This window comes from Arvicanthis niloticus, chromosome 8 (assembly GCF_011762505.2).
Source record: "Arvicanthis niloticus isolate mArvNil1 chromosome 8, mArvNil1.pat.X, whole genome shotgun sequence".
NCBI lineage: Eukaryota > Metazoa > Chordata > Mammalia > Rodentia > Muridae > Arvicanthis > Arvicanthis niloticus.
Genome location: NC_047665.1, coordinates 1,892,806 through 1,913,189, shown reverse-complemented (window position 1 = coordinate 1,913,189; position 20,384 = coordinate 1,892,806). Strand labels below are relative to the sequence as shown.

The 20,384-nt window shown below is 48.8% G+C and overlaps 1 protein-coding gene across 18 annotated transcripts in view; it reads right to left on the bottom strand.

The window, feature by feature from the left end:
• Positions 1-7,533: 7,533 nt before the first annotated feature.
• Positions 7,534-20,384, bottom strand: part of Fancc (FA complementation group C) — a 124,240-nt gene continuing 111,389 nt past the window's right edge. For all 18 annotated transcript variants that reach the window (XM_076938863.1, XM_076938860.1, XM_034510996.2 and 15 more), the window contains 5 exons: positions 20,297-20,372; positions 18,145-18,226; positions 16,087-16,264; positions 12,164-12,367; positions 7,534-7,687 (listed from right to left, as the gene is read on the bottom strand). In XM_076938863.1, the coding sequence (XP_076794978.1) occupies positions 7,550-7,687; positions 12,164-12,367; positions 16,087-16,264; positions 18,145-18,226; positions 20,297-20,372 (678 nt within the window). In that variant the 3' untranslated portion in view covers positions 7,534-7,549. The remainder of the gene's footprint in view (positions 7,688-12,163; positions 12,368-16,086; positions 16,265-18,144; positions 18,227-20,296; positions 20,373-20,384) is intronic.

The window sequence follows — 20,384 nt, the reverse complement described above, 5'->3', positions numbered from 1 at the left end:
TTCCAGTTTGCTTCTGAATTTGATGGCTCCTTTAAAAGCGAGGAAGAACATGTGTCAGAGTAGGCACTTTCCACACACGATCTCCTTTCCTACCTCAGGTAATGTTAATTCTGAGAGGGCTGGAAGTAAAGGGAAAATCAATCATGTGGCACGGGACTTTGCTCTCTTCCAGATGTAGAGTCTCAGCCATCCTGGTACCTGGGGAATCTCTTGTAAGACTGTTTTTCTTTCCTTTGAATATTTACATACAGAACAAGCTCTAAGAAGCTTCCAGTTACTGCCTAGAGAAAGATGCTTGCTCTTTCAGAGCCTGGGCTGTACCAGTGACTGCATTTGGATGGTTGCAGGGGACTTGCAAATGGTTGTCCGCTTTGTATACCACGATGGTAGAAGTATCAAAATGTGTTAATTCTACTTAATCTTACACTGCTTTCTGTGAAGACTTGAAATAAATGGCTGAGTCTATGGCTCCCTGCTCTCAGAAGTGCTTTGGGCTTGCTTAGAGATGGACTAGGAACCACACACCCTTGTAAGGCCCTCTGTGAGAACCTCACCATCCCCTGCCTCCTCTGAACTGGAGTGAGCAGCCAAGCACCGGTCTGGTCTGGTTTTGTTCTTTGTCCTTAGGAACCACTAAACAGAGCAAAACAGAGCAAAACAGAGCTGCTGCCTAAGGTAAGTTTTGTCAGAGATCTAGTCCCTTGTCCCTGTGGGTCACTGAGCCCCATGTCTGGCTTTGGCTGCTTGGGTTCTTGTGGAACCAGATGCCAGTGCCACAGCTTTGGTGAAGGATCTGTGATCTGTGGTAGAGCTGGCCTTTGCCACCTCTGGCTGGAAGCAGAGCAGTCCTATCCCTGCCAAGCTAGGCAGCAGCTCCTGCCACCCATAGGTGGCCCCAGAGGCTCAGAAAGCTGTGGAACCAGGCTTCCCTCACTTGGCCGGGACCTCTGGAGTCCAGAAAGTGCATTCTCTGTCCTGACTTCACAGGACAGAGAATGTTGCATTGTTGACTTGTCAAATAGGATGTAAAGCAGGATCTGAGTGAGGAAGAATGTCCAGGGAGGTCTGACCTCTCCTCAGAGAGGTCTCATCCAGGGAGTTTACTCCATAGCATATGGCCCAAGTGATGAGTCTGCTGTGGAAGAAAGAAGCAATCACCCTAGGCTCCTGCCCCAAACCAGATGTGGGCAGAATGAGAAGCCTCAGGTGAGATACACACTGGATCCCTGGGTCAGTGTTTGCTCTATACCATGCTGTGTAGCGCTTGATCTTCAGCGCTTTGATGTCTAAGCCTGCCCAAGAATGCCCCGCCTTTCTACTTAGGCAGGGGCTTGGAACCCCTCTAAAGAACTCTCCCATGAACCACTCAGATATGAGGGTAAGCCTGTGTTGAAAGCCTTGAAGCCTGAACTTGAGTCTGCTACTCTGTCTGGAGAGACTGTGCTCGGTGGTCAGTCAGGCACACTTGTTGCCAGCACTGTTTAATGCCATTTTCCAGCCTCACTTCAACCACTCATGGAGGAAACCATGGTTGCCCCTTTTACCTCAGGCCTGAGAAGTCACATAGGTTCTTTGGTGAAGATGCTAGCTTCTCTCAAGTAAAGGGTGAGAGAAACCTGATGGGAGTAAACCACTACGCCAACAGGCTGATGCCCCAGTAGGCAGAGGGGCTGGGTCAGGAGGATCCTCGTGTGATAACCATAACCACCAAGAGGTGAGTGGGATGGCCTGTCACCAACACTGTCACTGTGATTGCCAAGCAGATGCCCATCACTTGAGAACAACGGGCCAGGGCTGGGCCAGCCTGTCCTCGCTGACCCCACCAGAAATGGCCTCCTACCAGCCAAGATGGCCTAGAGTCAAGCCATCTCTTCTCCGGGGGCAGACACACCCCTCTGTATTGTCTGTAGATGCTTCGAATGAGGATTAGAGCAGACCTCAACCTGAGGCCAGGTCTACAGGGAGGAGGTGTATCTAGATCCTCCGATGTAGCCCCCTGGGCCATGGTTCCCTGCACAGGAAGAAACAGCAGTGACCCCACTGTGTGTTACTCTTCTTCATAGACTCTGAATCCACTGTGTGTTGTCCCTTTACATGGACTCTGAACCTGGCCTAGGAAGGCAGCCATTGTCCTCACCACACCCTGATCTGTGGAGAAGAGTTGAGCCCCAGGAAGGAGCAGAGGGTGGCTGGCTGGGAGTCCACATGAGGCTTTGGACAGAAGCCAAGGGAGAGGTACTGGGAATTCTGGTTGGACCCAGGCAGGAAGAATGGTAGGGTGGGGTTGAGAAAGACTCTCAAAAAGATCTCTGGGTTTTCTGACTCATCTGCTTCAATAGAACTGTAGGATTTTAAAGCATTTATTATTTTTTAAACAAATTTCACATCAAAAGAATGAAATAATCTATACCCTAGCAAGGTATTCTTACTTGTGGTGTACAGAAATGTCACAGAATGTCCTCAGGGTAGAAACCAGAAATAGCAGGTATCCCAAAGTGTAAGCCATCCCTACCAAACGAAGAGAGGGTCCATTCCAGGCAAGTGCCAAGTTCCTACCAGTTTTTTCTCCCAACCATGACTCAGCAGGACATGGCCACACTAGCAGCCCAGCCAGTAGGGTTGTACACACACAGGGACATGTTATCCACAGCATTACCTTTGTCACAGCTCTCCAAAGCAGCTGTGGCCCCGTGAGCAACAGAAAGCTTACTTAGAGGATTGGGATCTGAAGGATTCACATGCAGGGTTCCTTGCTTCAGTCCAGCTGGTCACTGCCAGGTTTGTAAATGGAGCCAGCCAGTAGAGGAATGGCACTGGCCTGGTAAGGGAAAGGAGAACACCCTACCCCAGCTACACCTCTCAAGTAGTCCTGTGGTCTTAGCCTGCTCCCTGAGTGCCTGGGCTGCAGTACCCATTCCCACAGCATCTAGACACCAGTTGGGGCTTAACACTGTTTCCAAAAGCTCGGTGCTTAGCCAGCCCCTTGGAACATTCCCTCCCTAGAGCATTTCAGTCTGAGGCACTGTGGGGTTCCCTTGTTCAAACGAGCCATCAGGATGGTATAGCAGCCCTCAAGTGGAGAGAGCCCCAGAGTGGCTAGCCACATCACATCTCTGAGACTCCCAGGGCTTGGGGGGTGTGGGGAGTGTCTGGACCTCCCAAGAAAGGTTGCAGAGAGTAGTCTCAGTGAGGGGCATGAATTTGCCATGGCAGCAGTGCATTCGGGCCCTTTGACTGGTCTGTGGGGTTTACGAGGTGGGAGGGAGGAGCAGCTGTCCTGTTATTCAGGGCAAGGTTTTATGACCCCCTTCTCACCCATTGGTGCTGTGGAGAGATTGATGACCTCATAAGGCAGTTCTTTTCCAGACAGTGTGAAGAGGAGGGAGGAGACTTGGGCAAGCTGAAGAAGTTTCCCAGGACAGGGTGGGCTGCTGAGAACCTCACCTCTTGGTGTGGGCTTGTGTAGCCCCAGTGGGAAGACTGGTCAGAAAGACGCCCTGCCTTGGAGGCTGATCCCAGAGACAAAAGAAGCACAGTCATTAGACTGTGGCCTCAGCAGCTGGTGATGGACCCAGAAACCTGTCATGACAAGATGTGTGTGCAAGCTTAGGTTTGAGACACAACGCCCTTTCTCTTCAGATGGTTCAGAAAGTCAAACCTGGCCATTTCAGTGCTGTGAAATGAATCAGGCTGGGGTTGGCTTATGAGCCCCCCGAGGACAGAACAGGGATGAGTATGGGATCTCTCTCATCTGTCCGGGGTCCACCACTGCCTCTTGTCTGTATAATGACCTTACCTAGACACTGGCACTAGTAGAGGACAAGGACATGGGGCGGGCCCCAACAGACCGTCCATCCCATGGCATTCCAGGAAAGCTGTCTACCAGGGAGGTGACAGCCTACACCATGTTCTGTCCTGGCTACGTAGCTTACGGTGGCTGTGTCTAGACACAGAGTGGCTGTGCGCTCTGGGGCTTCTCATTTCTTAAGCCACCTTTGTCATTTTGCCTATAATTTCTTTCAAGCCTCCTTAGAGCTTGGCACCCTGCTGCTATGCTGATGGAGAAGTCAGGAGGTGCTGCAACCACTCCTAACTGTAGCACTCAGAGTTCTAGAAAGTTCTTTTCCACTCTGGTAGGTCCTTCCTTGCTGCCCACTGTCCAGATGGGAATAACCTATGGAAGAAGTGTAGCCTTCTAAACCAGGTGGAACTTCAGGCTTTGAAAAGCCTGGGGTGGGCCTACCTCATCCCTCACCTTCATGCTCCAGTGTTGAAGTCTCTGGAGGCTCAGCAGTATGGCCTGTGGAGAATGGAGACAGCTGAGCGGTTTGCCCAGGGGTGAGAGGCTTTGGATAGTGGTTTATGTTGAGTTATAAAATGCAATAGTGGGCCGGGCAGTGGTGGCACACGCCTTTAATCCCAGCACGTGGGAGGCAGAGGCAGGCGGATTTCTGAGTTCGAGGCCAACCTGGTCTACTGAGTAAGTTCCAGGACAGCCAGGGCTACACAGAGTAACCCTGTCTCAAAAAAAACAAAAACAAACAAACAAACAAAAAAAGCAATAGTAATTAATGGTAAAGAATTGTAGTTGTGATTTTACCTGTTGTGCTATGTCCAGGAAGAGGAAGGTACAGAGGTGGAGGTCTCAGCAAACCTGGAGGTTGGAGGTAGAGTAGGATGGTGACTGTACAAAGGCTGGGTGTGTGGCAGACGGTGCTCAAATCCTCAGGATACATGTCAGCACGGCTCCAGCTGCAGAGAGTACTTAACTAGAAACGTCTATTCCGATGCTGGACCGTACGTACTGTGCCACCATGCTGCTAAAGCACAGGGGACACTGATGTCTCCTCCCAAGTCACAGATGGCACTCCACCTGTTTGGCTCAGCACTGTTTGGCAAAATCCCTCCTCAAACAATCAAGAAGTTGCCCTCATTCCTTCCTTCTCCCTCCATTTTCTCTCTCTGTAGATCAGACATGTACCTAAGCAGAGACCTGCATAGCTGCCCTCCCATTTCACCTGGGCTCTGCCTCAGCCAGTCATTGTATTAACACTGGTTCCTTTGTTACCCAAGACAGACATTCTCCACTACGGTCCAGCAACCACACAGACACGCATCCAGCCTCACAGCCTCACAGAAGCAGCACAACAGCCAATGTGTAGTGTCCTTGAAGATTGGTTCAGGGCCCTCCACAAATTCCAACCTCTGCCCACCCTTGTGTTGTTGGGTTGTTTCCTGGGTCTGAAAGAGGCTGGGGGCCTCCCTAGCTACAAACCCTTCCAGTGTTCTGAGCCACTGCTGTGGTGTCAGCTCCAGACCTGCCTTCCTGTCACATGCTTGGAGGCAGGAACTGTCTGAAAGAAGCAGGCACTCGGCCTTTGTCCCTGCTGGAGCAAAAGACCAGAGCCAGAGCTGCCTGGTACACCAACCCTCAGTTGCTTTCACACCCAATTCCCTTCCCTGTTGCTTGCAAAGGAGAGTCCTGGTGGGCCCCTATAGACTTTATGCTGTGTATGAACCACCAGAGGACAGTGAGAGTTTGGTCATTTCTACAGAGAGGTACAAAGCTTTCAGTACTCTTGACACGTATCCCCAACCCCCACTCAGGTGTATGAGGTATGTGCCCAGGACAAGAGAGGAGCGTCATGCCTCACGAGGAGGGGTTCATCTGGCATGGTGCTGGTGTATTCTGCCTTACTGTTGGGCTGGAACTTGTGAAATGACTTTGTGATGACTATGTGACTTAGAGTGTTTTCACAAAACAAAGACTTCATGTTAAAGTCCAGTATCCAGCTAGGATCAGGACGTCATTCTGGATGAAAAGGGAAGGAAATTCATTCGTTTCTCATCTTTCTCCGGTGGCAGTTGTTTTGGATCCCTCAGCCACTAGAAGGTACCTTGGCAATCATTCCACATCCCTGTCCCTGTGTCAGGGGACATGTCTCTGTCCCTGCTGCTCCAGATGTTCCTCCACAGGCCCCTGGACTTCAGGATCATTAGGTGGAAATAGGTTGAGAAGTTATACCACCATTACATCTCTGCTGGCTGCCTGGCACTCAGAAGACTCCTCCTTGTCTGTGGGCAGATGTCCTGGCATGCCATGGCAGGCGACTGAGCACCCAGGAAACTGACTCAAGGTGCTTGGCACAGTTCACCCAGACAGGGTGGGCTGGGTCCTAGGGAAGTAGAGAACACATAATTCCATCTTTCCTAACTGCTGAGGATCACAGGTGTGTGAACATTAGGAAGAAAGAATGGCTGTTGTGTGCTCCGTTTTCCCATTCAGGATGGAGAGTAACTCAGCAACTTTGTCTGAGGTAAGTGTAGTTGTAATCAAGTTTGGCTTACAGGAAACGGGAAACAACTCTGAGTACACACACAACTATCTGACCTCTGGACATTCTCCCTTGTTTAGATCCCAGCTTATCCAGAGGTAAGTCTTAATTGATCTTTTCCAAGCCAGGCCTAAGGTTTGTGAGACCAGAAGCTTCCATAGGTAGGAGGGGAAAGGTCTGAATATAAAATTAAGTACAACTTTTTTTTTAAAGAATTTATTTATTTTGTGTAAGTACACTGTAGCTGTCTTCAGACACCCATATGAGGGCATCAGATCTCATTATAGATGGTTGTGAGCCACCATGTGGTTGCTGGGATTTGAACTCCTGACCTCTGGAAGAGTAGTCAGTGCTCTTAACCACTGAGCCATCTCACCAGCCCAAGTACAACTTTTTATTCAGAATGATCCACTGCGTATGTGCGGTCAGCGTTTCGCTTGGATGTGCAAATGCAAGAGAAAACCCAGGCCTCTCACAAGCTTTATGCCACAAGCTCTCTACACAGCCTGAGTGCAGCCGTCAAATGTCCTGCTGTGAGGGTTGAAGCTGATCTGCACTGGGTCGAGGGCTCTCATAGCAGGAGGGTCACAGCTTGAAGTCTTCTCTGTGTACATTCTCACTAGAAACCCAACAACAGGCATGCCCATCATTCCCATCCACAGCAAGTGCAGGAGGACAGGAACTCATTTTCAGTTTCCAAATCCTGTTTACTAGACATAGGTCACTCAGGAAGCAGATCTTTTGGCCTTTGGGGGTTTAGGGGGGAGGAAATAAGGACCCTTCTCTGGCCACCTGTTCCCTTCACTACAGTGGGTGCCTTGCAGCCTTTCTGCACTGAGAACAAAGGCCTCACAGAGCAAGTCACCGGTGAGGCACAGCCTGATCCACTGCAAGCCTCACATCTCCTGCTACTGGGCACCGCCCACACCTCCATCAGAGTGGGAGGATAAAGGGAGTGAGCATACCAGCCAGTGCTGGATCTTATTGTGAATGACTGGAACATAACAGGCCGTCTGGGCCTTTCCGTTCATACTACTCATGGACCTCCTGGGCCGAGCAGTACAGAGTGCGCGGGAGGTGGCGCACATCCATCGCTCCATCAGGCCCAGGCACAGGTGTGTTTATTCACTCTCACTTGTTCTTGCCTCAGACAAGGCAACTCATCCACTGCGGGAGCCTCACCATTCAGATGCCCACACATTCTGTGCTGCCTGCTAGACCTGAGCTTGCAGTTCCTTTAGGAGCTTTCTGGCCAGTTTTCTTGAGGCTTCAACACAAAGATGGTGCGATCTGTACAAGGTCTGGTCAAGAAAGCCAATAATCTCATGGGTTACAGCATCCGTGCGGGCCATCTGCAGTAAGGGAAGAAAGGGAAGATGAGGGCACTACCCTAAGACCCCTCTGTCTCCTACATTAGCAGAATGCTACACGGGAAGCACGCATGGTCACGTCTGCCTGGTTCACAAGGTAATCATCAAAGCATGTCTGCCTCCAGGAGCCCCTTCCTGATGACCAACCTCCCCATGTGGCCCCAGGTGGTGTTCGGCTCTCAGAACCACATATAAGCACTGTGGAGGCAGCAAGGACTTCCCAGCACACTGTCACGGCTTTGGGATTCTGTGCTGTGAGGAGCAAAATAGCATCTTTACTTGACTTTCTCTGCAAAGGCCACCTGCTTTCACACAAGCAGCCTTAGCTGACATTCCTGGATTAGCCACTTCCAGGACGGTAGGCAGGGTGGTTGGTAATTTTAACTTTCAACAGCCTTGAGACATACTTGCTTATTGACATCAGTATTTTCTTTCCCAAGAACCTCAGTTAAGGGGACAGGGAGACTGAGACTGGCATGTGATCTGTGCATGTGTAGGACACTAACTTGGGAGTCCTTTTAGGTGCAACAGCTTTAAGAACCTGAGTGTGGAGGAAGACACACAATTGTTTTGTGTTGGTGCATACACAGCCTGCAGATTTGGCCCCAGCTCAGCTTCCTCTTGTCTCACCAGACATTTCTTGAGGGTGACCAGTGACCTTAGATTTGCTTTAACTGTGACTGAGCTTTCAATGGCCAATAGCTTAGGCAACCCTTCATTCTGGGCTTTCTGATCTCTGACCACCAGTAAAGTGAAATAGAGATCTGGAGAGCTGCAATCATAACACCTGCATACCGTCGTCATGCTGCTGAAGGTAACGGGGCTTGAGATGGCCTGGCAGCTTCTGCAGGCTCTGGGCATCTGACCCAGATGCATGGTGCTAATGACCTTAGATGCAGCCCCTGTCCTTCCTGGCGCATCAATCCCTAAGAACCTTAAAGACTAAATGTACGTCTAGACCTGTGTGGGCACAGACTGCTGCCCACTCAAGGGCAGGTTGGTCATCACTATACAGCCTAACCTCCAATCTTTCCCAGGCCTGGGCTATTGCCGTGTGTACAAGGGAGCTGAATCACAGGAAATGCAGAACCTTAGAGCTGGTCTCACATTACAGCCAGCTTGAGGAGAAGAAGTGTAGCAAAGGATGAGGAGGTTCACAGAAGTACAAGGATGGCAGGCAGGATGGAACAGGCTCCAAACACAAACTGCTGCTCTAAGTACACCCAGCCTAGCACCAGTGAGGGAGCAAGCATGTGACAACCAGGGGCAGAGAAGAAAAAGCCAGAGCAGATGGCTATTGAGGACTATGGCCACTCAGAAAGGGAAGCTCATGAGAGGACCAGGATCCAATCTCCCCCATCCCCCAGGGTCACACTGGAGAGTTAGAGTGGCAGAAGTCCTAAGTAGGCTGTTGCCGGCCCCAGTGCCCACCCAGATCTCAAAGCTCACTGCTGACACAGAAGCCAGACCACATTCCTGGAAGTGCCTCTGAGTTTACATAAAAAATCTGTCCTCATGCCAGGGTCCTCATGCCAGGTGGTGACACCCACAACTGCTCTTTCAGAAGGGCCCTTTGGCAAAAGGCTAAGCTGCATGTAGAGAGATGACTCTTGCCATTGACTGGGCTGGGGGGCCAAAAGCCCAGGTACCTGAAGCCTGGGGCCAAGCCTCCTCAAAAGGAAGGCTGTGTGTTAGTGACAGTACCCGGCAGCCTGAGGGAGGCCTGGCTGGAGCACTCCTTGGAGGAAGCAGTGGATGGCTTTCTCTGTACTCTGGGCAGTTGATGGACTGCACCCTGGAACTGTGAGCTGCAATAAACCTCCTCCCCTGTTGCTTTTCTCAGGGCAGTTTTTCACGTCAACATGACAGGAAATCAAAGAGACCACACCAAATCACTGTCTGTGTAGCATTAGGTGTTCATGCTAGCCTGACTCCTGCCCAAGAGAAGCTGACAGGCAGAGCTGCCACAGCAGGCTGGCAGAGACTTGGTTGGCTGGTGAGGCCTGGCATGTGGAGTTCTCTGTTTCAAGTGGACTGTACGCTGAGGTGTTTCCTGCTGATAATTCTGTTACGTCCACATTGTGAACTGACCCCCAGTCAATCTAACACACCGTGACTTTGTACACTATGTATGCAGAACACTGAAGGTGTAGCTGAGGAACTTTTAGGTGGAATTACTGAGTCAGGACCTACTCATAACTGCAATACTTTGTCCAACATCCCCCTCACCCAACATGGCAGATGAAGGTATGACGAGGCAACATTTGTCTTGGTGACTGTCCCTCAGTGCCATGTTGTTGAAGGCCTGTGTTTTAGAACCAGACCATGCTCAATAGATTTCTGAATATATTCTTATGCTGGGCCAGCTCTGAGATGCCCCAGTGCAGGACAGGCACAGGAGGCAGTACTCTGACAGAGTGTTCTTGGCAGGGACACATCTGCCTCTTGCTTTTCCTTCCTAGTATCACATTTAGACTGACACCAGGTGGGGCTCTGGGAACAGCCCTTTCTTGAGTGGGGTTGCTAGCTACATGAATTCTATTTTTTATTTTGCATGTAGCACTTCAACAAGATAATGTATTTTCATAATGTTAATAATTTTTTAAAATTTGAAAATAAAACTCCTATGGTTGGCAATGTTCACCTTTTTGGTTCCTTTTGAGATAGTATTTCATGTAGCGCAGGCTGGTCTCCAACTCATGTGGCTAAGAATGACCCTAAACTTCTGATCCTCTTGCCTCATCTCATATGCTGGGATTTCAGGCCTGCACCACCCACATTCACAATATTGTATGACCATTACCCCATCTCCAGATACTCTACACAAGTTAAACACTACCCACCCATCCATTCCCAGGCCTCTGAAGCCTCTGTTCTACTTCTGTCTCTGTGAATCAGACTATTCCAAAGAATTCATGCAGGTGGATGCCTGTAAGAGTTTCCATGCAGCTACTTGATTTCACACAGCACAAAGGTTTACCCATGTTGTGACAGGTGGCAAAAGTGCCTTCCTTTCCAAGGACTAAGATCAATGTACAGTTTGTCTGCACAGGCACCTGTGATAATACATGGTTTGTGTGCACAGGCACCTGTGACACCCAGGTGTGCACTCCTTGCTGCTGTCAACAGCACAGATCCTAAGGCACAGTTGCCTGCTTTAGCCTCTGCCATCAGTTCTTGGGGAGACCTGGGGACAGGATCACTATGTCCCACAGCAGAATGAGACTTTACTTCCTTCAGAGTGGCTGCATCACTGTAGCATTCCCTACTGGAAAGGCCTCACAATGCCACCCTGAGTCTCAATGTTACTTTACTCGTTCTACAGTAGCCACCATCTCGATGTGTGATCTGTCAACAACAGTGCCATGGGTCTCTTCCCAGGGGCTTCTTCCCTTGGCTTCCTGGAGAAGTGTCTGTCCTGTCCCTTCACCTGTCTTTCACTAAATGGTTCAGCATTGCTGTCGGTCATAAGAAGTCTGTATGTATCCTGAACACGTAACTCTTACCCAGTGCATCCTAACCCTGGCTTTCTGCCATTCTTGAATCACCTTGTACTTTGATATCCTTTGTGCACATGTTTTAAACTTTTGTGTAGTCCAATCTCTCTTTTCCTTTTGTTGATTTTGGTGTCACACTCAAACCAGCACTGCAAGGTCTGTGTCGCAGATGTGACTCACTTCTGACTGACCCCTTCACAAAACCATCACATCATATGTGCTTCTACAAGGACTTCTAACTAACTTTATGGTCTTCCCAAAACACTCATAAGCTAGTCTTGGCACCTGCTGGTGGTACTACCTGGGAGGTTCTGGAAACTGGAGGAGGCAGGGACTATCTGAAGGAAGTGGGTTACAGGGGAGGTCCTTAGGGATGTCTCGAGCCCATGTTTTCTGTGCACCCTGGGTAGACAGTCACTGCCACACATTCCTGCCACAGAGATCTGCCTGACCATGGGTGGGCCCAGCACCACTACACTAAATGGAAGTAAAACACATAACTCCTCTTGACTTCCCTTGACTCCTCCCTATAGTTGTTTTTCTCAGATTTTTGTCACTGCAAGAAGAAAACTAATATACTAAACAATACTTTTTCTGAAGTAAGCTCTTTGACCTGTTACAGTGAATAGCACTGTGGCTACTTAGGAGCATGTTGTCCCTGGAGCTGGACTTCTCTCCCCAAGACACAGCAGAGAGCAACCATAACATGAGATGCAGGACACCCAGCTCTCACTGTGAGTGGTGCCAGCAGCACCTGCAAGTCTGCTGGTATCCCTTCCCCTCCATGTACCTCTGTATAGCACAGGTGGGCTCTGGGTCTGTGCTGTTGGCCTTGTTGACCTCCATACCCTAGGGCAGCATCCTGGGCCTGTGATCTCAAAAGCCGGGACCCTCAAGGAGATAATCTACCTTTCATAGAGAGTGTAACTAAAGTAAAGGTTGGAAAAAGACAGCAACTTACATGGGTGACAGCTTCCCAGACAATCGCATGGCCTTCCGGGGTCCAGAGCAAGAGACTAAGAAGAAGGCGTCTGACCAGCTGTTCACATACAGGTGGTCTGGGGTCTGCACTGGCACTCTCAGCTGCTTCTTGCAGATTGATAGCTGAGAGGGGGCCACTTCTGAGCAACATCAGGAAATGGTTGACTAATACCTTCAGCTTCACCTGGGTAATACAAGTTCAGAGGGTTGAGACATTAGACTCAGGCCATGAGAGACTCTAGGACTGACTTGATGCTTTCAAGCTCCAGAGTGAGCAACAGCCAGGTACCCAACTTGGCTAGTTCTCACAGCTCCACGTTAGCCCAAATGGAAGAAATGGAAATTTCCTGCCTTTCCTCCATCTTGCCCACCAAGCAGCTAGAGCATCATGCCAGGACCTGACCTTTATTTATATGGAAGGAAATGAAGGCAAGTCCTCAGCACAAGGTAGTCAGAATTTTCTTACTGTGGGAAAAACCAAAGGCCCCTTGAAGACCCCTAACCATAAGCCATAATCAGAGCCCCAGGCCCACTGGGCAGTGCTGATGAGAGTGCAGGCCTGCCCCCCGTCTGGGCTGTGTGAGGGAAGCACAGGCTGTGCACACACAAGCTCATTTGTTTTGTTGTAAACACTGGGACAGTTGTTCCTACAAGTCCCAGCTTAAGCAGAGAGCACAAGGCTGTGGAATCCACATAATAACAGTAGTTGTTCTAAGTCCGTGGGTTGTTTTTGCATAAAAAATATTTATTTCATGCTGAGACTCCTGCTCGTTTCAAGAGCAGCCCATGCCATGTCTCACAGAACAAGGCAGAAGCCCAGGGTTTCTGAGGCAGATGTGTATAGAATATCACATCCATGTTCTGTCCTGCTGAAAGGCTCCTTGGTCCTGTTCAGAGAATTCCCACAGTTGACTTTGTGGGTCTCTGAGAACTGCTTCTCACCTGCAAGTTCAGGTCCATTCAGTGCCACCTGTCTCAGACAGCTGCACACAGGAGTGTTGTGTGAGCTCTCTGGACCACAGGACTTTCCCACTGAGAGGAGCAGTGTTCCCAGGGTGGCCACCACCTCAGTTGATGGCATCTGGAGAAGTCTCACCTCTCCCCTCTTATTGACCTGCATACCCTAACCTCAGTCCTGTTTGTCCACACTGATTCCCTCTCACGTGCCTTCTGTGACTAGAAGCTGCTATAGGGGAGATGTGTGTTCTCTGAAATGAAAGATAAGCCTTTTTTTCTTCATAAAGTATTTTCATTCTACATTATAAAGATTTACTTTTGCTTCTTATAGAAAACATGAAGAATAAAGAATGGGAAAACAGTCCACCGCTCAGCATCATCTGATGGACCTGAGCAGCCTGTGCTCCACATACTGGGTGTGACTGTTCCTAGTCCTCCTCGCATACTTCCACAGTGGGCCTTGCACCGTTGACATGCCAAGGCGCATTTGGCAGTGGGACTCTCTTCCTGTTGGCAGTGGGAATCTTCCTGTTGGCTAGTGTACTAGTTCAAGGCTGGGATATGGCACCACTTACAGCGCACTGAGCTCAGGCTATGTCAGCTCCTGCAGCTATGGACTCTGCTTTGATGTCCATAATGTACAAGCAGCTTTGTGTGAACCTCTGCCTTTCCAGGAAGATTCTCACAAGTGACAGGACAGTGTCTGAAGGGTTTGAGGCCCTGACTAAGCCCAAGAGTACATTAAATACAGTCTTAAAAAAAAATCATGATCCAATTTAGTTAGCCAAAGCAGATGAACACAGTTGCAGGTGTTACCCAGGTAGGACAAATATGCTTTTTACCCCATATTCCTGTACCCGAAGTATGAACAGCAGGGGAAACTGTCAGCATAGCACTTGCAGCCAAATGACTAACCATGACTTATTGCTTTTAAGTTAAAGCAAAGGTACAGACATCAGCAAACTCCAGAATCCAACTATGCCTGTGCACTGTGACAGTTCAGCCTGTACTCAACTTCCTCCTGACCATCAAGGGGTTAAAGCTCCCAAACCCAGCTACACAAAACGCCTGCATCAATACTTAGGAAGACACCTTCCTGGAGTGTGCCACACACCAGCACCTCTGGTCAGACACCAAGGCTTGGGGGCTGGGGCAGTTACTCACTGAGCTGTCTTGTTGGCCCCTATAAGTTAAATCTTACAAGACACTCTGTATTTCAAGAGTCAGTCTCTGTTAGTATCTGTGATTCATACAAATTAACCCAAATCTACCAATTTAGTTTACATGGAATCTAATACAAACTGTAAATGAAAGCACTTTAAAAATGACAGGTGCTTCATACACATGAATCATCCTACCAACAATGAGTGAACTAGGATTGCCCTTAATCAGTTTAATGTAATATATATTTTTAATTTTTATTTTATTTATTTATTTTGCGTGTGAATGTGCATGTGACACAGCATGTGTGGGAAAGTCAGGATGTGTTTGGGCCTTCTGCTATGTGTGTTCTGGGGTCAAATTCTGGCCTTCAAACTTGGTAGCAAGTGGCATTACCTGCTGAGCCATCTTACCAGCCCAAGTGTGAGATTTTAAAGTGAAGAAAGTTTTCTTTTGAATTAAGCATGTACATGATAACTTCTTTAAAATGCTTTGTTCGAATCCAATTATACTCTCAAATTTCAACTTTTCAAAGTTCCCAGGCTCATATTCACCCTAATAGGAAAGCCTTTAAACCAATGGCTCTCGGCCTTGCTAATGCGACCCTTTAATTCAGTTCCTCAGGTTGTAGTGACCCCCTAACTACAAAGTTATTTTCATAGCTACTTCAGAACTATAATTTTGTTACTGTAATGAATCATAATGTAAATACTTGTGTTTTCTGATGGTCTTAAGTGATCTCCATGAAAGGGTCATTTGAGACCCCCAAAGGAGTCATGACACACAGGTTGAGAACTGCTGCTTTAAACAAATGAAATACAAGACTGAACTAGCCTCTGATTCTGGAACAAACAGGAGCATTGTTCTAGTCACACTGAGACCTGTTCCTTTCATTACTAAAGTCAACAAAAAGCACTAGAACTGAAGCCTTGTTGTTTTTCCCCTCCATGTGCACTGGTGTTTTGCCTGCATGTATACCTGTGTGAGGGTGCTGCATCCTCTGGAAGTGGAGTTAGAAATAGTTTTGAGCTGTCATGTGGGTGCTGGGAATTGAACCTGAGTCCTTTGGAAATACAGTCAGTACTTTTAACCACTAAACCAGACTGGACTGAAGTTTTTAAAAGCCAGCATAAATGTGTGCAAGGAAGTGGCAAAGCTTTAATTCAAACAATGGCTTCCTGAAACAACTACATTGTACATAACTAACAGCATCTTTGCTGTACACAATCACCCAGTCCTGTACATCGACACCCTGTTTAGATGACCCAAGTGATTAAGTCACATGATTACCTCACTATGAGTCTGACTGATGCAGGAAAGTGGTGAGATGAAGTAGACTAATCAGGCTGCTGAGGGGCGAGACAGGACACTGACATGCTTGGGAGCCAGTCTCCGCCTTGAGAGAGTGCTTCCCAGAGTAACTGTCACCCCTACATGGCATCTCCTAGAGTATAGAGCCTTGGGGTGAGGCAGAAAGATGAATTAGGGCAACTGAGGCCACTGGGGAGAACAGATCAAATAACTCTGAAGACAGAAGGCCCAGAGCAAGATCAGCCTGACAGCTGAGGCAGCCTCTTGTCTCAGGTCCCTGTGGAGGCAGAAGGAGGTCACAGGCTGTAAGCTCAGCCCGAGTGGATACACACACATCACCAAAACATCTGACAAGTGCTCTGAACCTGGGTGTCGGGGAGGAGGGGTTGTGTAAAGGTAAACCAAATTAAGTTCTCTTTCTGTTCTCCGCTCCCTGAGGCCCAACCCTGAGAGCACAGTAGGGCCTACACTTACCATGCTCTGCTCTCTCTGCTGACTCCCATCCTGTGGGCTATAATAGAAGACCAAGAGCCACAGCAGGTTTGCGGGAGGCTCAGCTTCCTGCCTCAGCAGCAACTCCTCCACAGCCAGATCAACCCATCCTCCAAAGTGAACAAACAAAAACCAGCTCTCGAAGGGATTTCGCTGAGACCTGGAACAGAACAAGACAGACACACATGGACCCTTCTTCCTTTTGTTCAAAACAACTTTAATGTTTACAAACTGGTAGTTTAAATTGTTCTTTCCCACCGAAAAAAAAAGACCCTCAGATCAACAAACTGGATTCAGAAAACGTTTGTTCCATCCCAAGCCCATCCCAAGATAACCAAAAGAACCCTCCCAAGCCCTCGTGCTGAGGACTTATAAGGACCTTGTAGGATTCTAGGCTCCAAGAGACTTGGAGGAGGGAGCTTGTGAGGCATAGCGAGACCCTGCAACTTGCTACCAAGGTGGCTCCAGGGTGAGGAGAAAGAGGCTCCATAAAGCCAGAGAATGCTGCTGGCCTTCAGGACAGCAGAAATACACCTTTCTGACAAGTGACTCTGATTTCTTCTCTCTGTTGTCATCCTATAGATAGTTGGGTGGGCAAGAAGGTCAAAACGTTTTCCATTCTATCCTCTCATCCTGGGATCTGGGAGTGGTGATGTGTATTAAAAGATGGTACCTGTCCCGTCCATGTATCCCTAACAGTCTCAGCAAGGCAGTATTGTCCTGGGAGGCAAACGGCAGAATAGCCTAAGGCCTCTGGTGGGAACCTTCATCTGGGCAGAAGAATCATGGCTTTTGCAGTGTCTGCCTACACTGGGCCTATGGGGGTCCCCAAGTTCTAAGCATGGTTCTTGCCATCTACACCCCTGGAACACTTGATTTACAAGTTTAAGTCTGAAGGACAATGAAGGAAAAGGAAGGAAGGTCAGAGGGAGGGCAGCCCACCACTGCACAGAGCTGAAGGGCCAGACTCCTCTTTCTTTCAGACCTCATCAGCAAGTACACTGAGGAGCCAGCCCCAGGCCACAGCGTAGATCTGCCTGGCCTTTTCCTCTCCTCTTCCAGAAAAATAAAGTCTTCATCTGCTTCGAACCCTTTCCTGCAGGTAGACCCCAAGGCCCACGGACAACCCAGACATGGACATTCAATGACCCCACCTGAACACCAGCTTGTTGTCTGAGCTGTTTTAAGAATTCACCTGGGAGGAGGGTTTGGTGGCCAAAGCACTCAGTCACACACGTGGGCACAGCAACCCTACAGTGCTGTGGGCAGTCTCAGCAGACCAGAGAATCTCACAGGAAAGAGGGACAAGAGGGTCTTAGGCCAACGAAGACTGAGCTTTCACTTATCCTCTCAACATGGGCAAGCTGGGAGGCTAGAGACAGGATGAAAATGGCAGCATGACTGCACAGGAATACGTTTGGAGAGCAGCACCTAGAGGCCTGTGCCATGCTGCAGTCATTTATTCTACGACAGGCCTGCTAGCTTTGGAGACACAGTTACTTACTTATTTTTAATTTATCTGTGTGCCTGTTGGTATGTGCTTGGGCATGTAAGTGGCCACAAAAGCCAGAAAGGGGCATCAGAACCTCTGGAACTGAAGTTACAAGGGGTTGTATGCCACGTAATGTAGGTGCAAGGAGTCAACCATGAGTCCTCTACAAGAAAAGCAAGTGCTCTGGACCACTGAGCCTTCTCTCCAACCTCTGGAGAGAAATCAAAGGGGAAATCAATGAAAAGGGAGTGGGACACAAACAATTAACATTCCTCCCACTAACCAGTCTCCTCCCTAGGGAACCATGTGGGCACTGTTCATTCTGGGGGTCTCTCTCCTTTGCATATGTCAGACTCTGCAGACACGCAATGCTGGCTCCTCACTCTGACCCGAAGTGATGCTGTAGCCCTGACTTGTTCCATTTCTCACCTAGCATGGTGAGGATATGTACTTGTTGGTCTGGGAGGGTCCAGCAATGCCTTCAGCTACCAACCTGCTCACAGGGAGGCCACCTGTGAAAGGGTCAGGGGTCGTTAGGATTTGCTCACCCATAAGTACAGTCTTCAACTGCTTCTCTGAGGAGTTGAGAAATGTGCAGCAGAGGCTGGAGCCCATGTCCCTGTGGGATAGCTGTGGGTGGAGAGAAGTCAGAGAGAGAACTGAAGGAAAGCCAAAGCCATGGGGAGACGCCTAAAGCTTAGACTGAAAGCATTGTGCTGAAAGAAATGCCCCCGCCCCCGCCATTCACAGGACCCATGTCATACTTCTGTCAGCCAGGATCTGTCTCTGAGTCAAACTTCAAAGTTTCTTTTGTCTTGTTTCAGACAGGGTCTTACTATTATATTATAGCCCAAGCTGCCCTCAACTCACTATGTAGCCTAGACTGGCCTTGAACTTTCTATTTGTCTGTCTCTGCCTTCCAGGAACCAGGACTGCAACCCTGCACCACAGCCCTGCACCACAGCCCTGAACTACCATGCATGGTCTCAAATATCTTTAACAGGGGTGTATACAGGTCAATGAGACTCCTTCCACAGTTACCCTAGGACTTGGGCTGCCTTGCTACAGATGTCCTGTGTTTTTCTTTTTACCACATTTTGGCTCCATCTCAAGTTTGTGCCATCAAAATACAAAGGTTTCATACTCAAACTATTTTTCTGTGGGGTTATCAGGCCAGGTGTTTCGGGTTCACAGTACAGGCCAGGGGGAAGCACATAAAACCATGCAAGCAAAAGTAGTTGATAAGGCGTGTCTGATTTCACACCTGCCTTTAAACATCTGACCTGCATGTATCTGTAGTTACAATCGACCACATGACAACACCTCAGGTGGAGAGGTCACCACTGTTCCTCCACAATGCAGACCTGGGGACACCACAGGCCTGCCCTCAGCCTGTGACTTAACTTCTCAAAGCAAATAGCATTTCCTCCAAATTTTCCTGAAGCCCCTGAAGGTCGCTGCTTAACTGTAATTTTTTAATGCCTCCAAGACCTCACTATGAACATGAAGTACAGTTCTGATGAGCACTAAAATATCCAACTTTTCCCCAAAGTAACAGGTATGCAAACTGTTCTCCAGATCAACACAGTGCTTCTTTGTTTTTGCTTAAAGTCACTTGTTGACTTTGGGGGATGGGAAGGCACACAGCCTAAATCCACACTGGTGGCCACGACTGACCTGGGTCTCTGGAACCTAATTTCCGATGTGTTTTGAGGTGCCCAGACTGCTTCCCAACACACCTGGCCTCAGACTTACACAATGGGCCCAGGACAGTTGTAGTCTTTACTTTTCTGTTATACTAACAAAGTTTTCCTACTGTGTCCCCACTGAATGAAAAGAAGAAATCAAAAGAGGACATGGCTGCTCCTTGGTCTGGTAGAGGAAAAGGAATAAAAAACCACCACACAGACATCCCAGGGAGGCCACTCTGTTCATTAGACCCCAGCTCTAGCTGAGAGGGCTTTGTTGTATAAGCCACGTGGGCAAAACCCTACATCTTATAGACAAAGGAAAGGTCTTTAGACCTTTGGAATAAAGCTTGGAATTCTGGAGAGTCTACTTACCTCAAACAGATCTTTCTCAAGTCTAGGGGAAAAAGCCACAGTGGCCACAGCACGGGAACATGAGCCCTCCTCCATCCCCCCTCTTCCTGTCATGAGCCTTGTCTACAGTGTCTCATCAGAGGGAAAGGCTCTTTTATGCTCTGTAGCTGAGGCATTCCCTCAGCATGAACTCACAGACACAGTCAGAAGCCAACACCCATAGATTACAGATATGGCCTTGGGAAGCAGACTGGCAGATGAATCAAAAAAAAAAGTTGGGGTCTAACAATAGAATTTTACCCAAGCTTTCAAAATGTTTTCCTTGGAGGGAAAAATCTCTCCCCAAAATTACAAGGCCTCATCCTTCACTTAATCCTGTCTTCTGTACAAGGCTGCATGAAGCAGAGGAGGGAAAACAAACAAGGACACTGTTGTATTCTGACCTGGCCTGTCCCAGGCGGCCTCAGCAAAGCTGTGGTCAGAGGCTGCCTTCTTTTTCCTCATACCTGGGAAGCAAAGCAGGTTTCTCATGTACGACAAATTGAACCCCCAAGAGCTTGAGTGGACAAGCACATTGTCTACCTGGGAGGCAGGGCCATGGGTTACCATGCTCCTCCCTACGAGTCACTATGACAGAGGCAGAGGTACCTCAGCTCACCTTCAGGGTGCTGGGACAGCGCTGCAGTGAGACACGGAGCACCATAGGGAAAGTAGGCCCTGAGGGCAAACTTCAGCTGCAAGAGTCA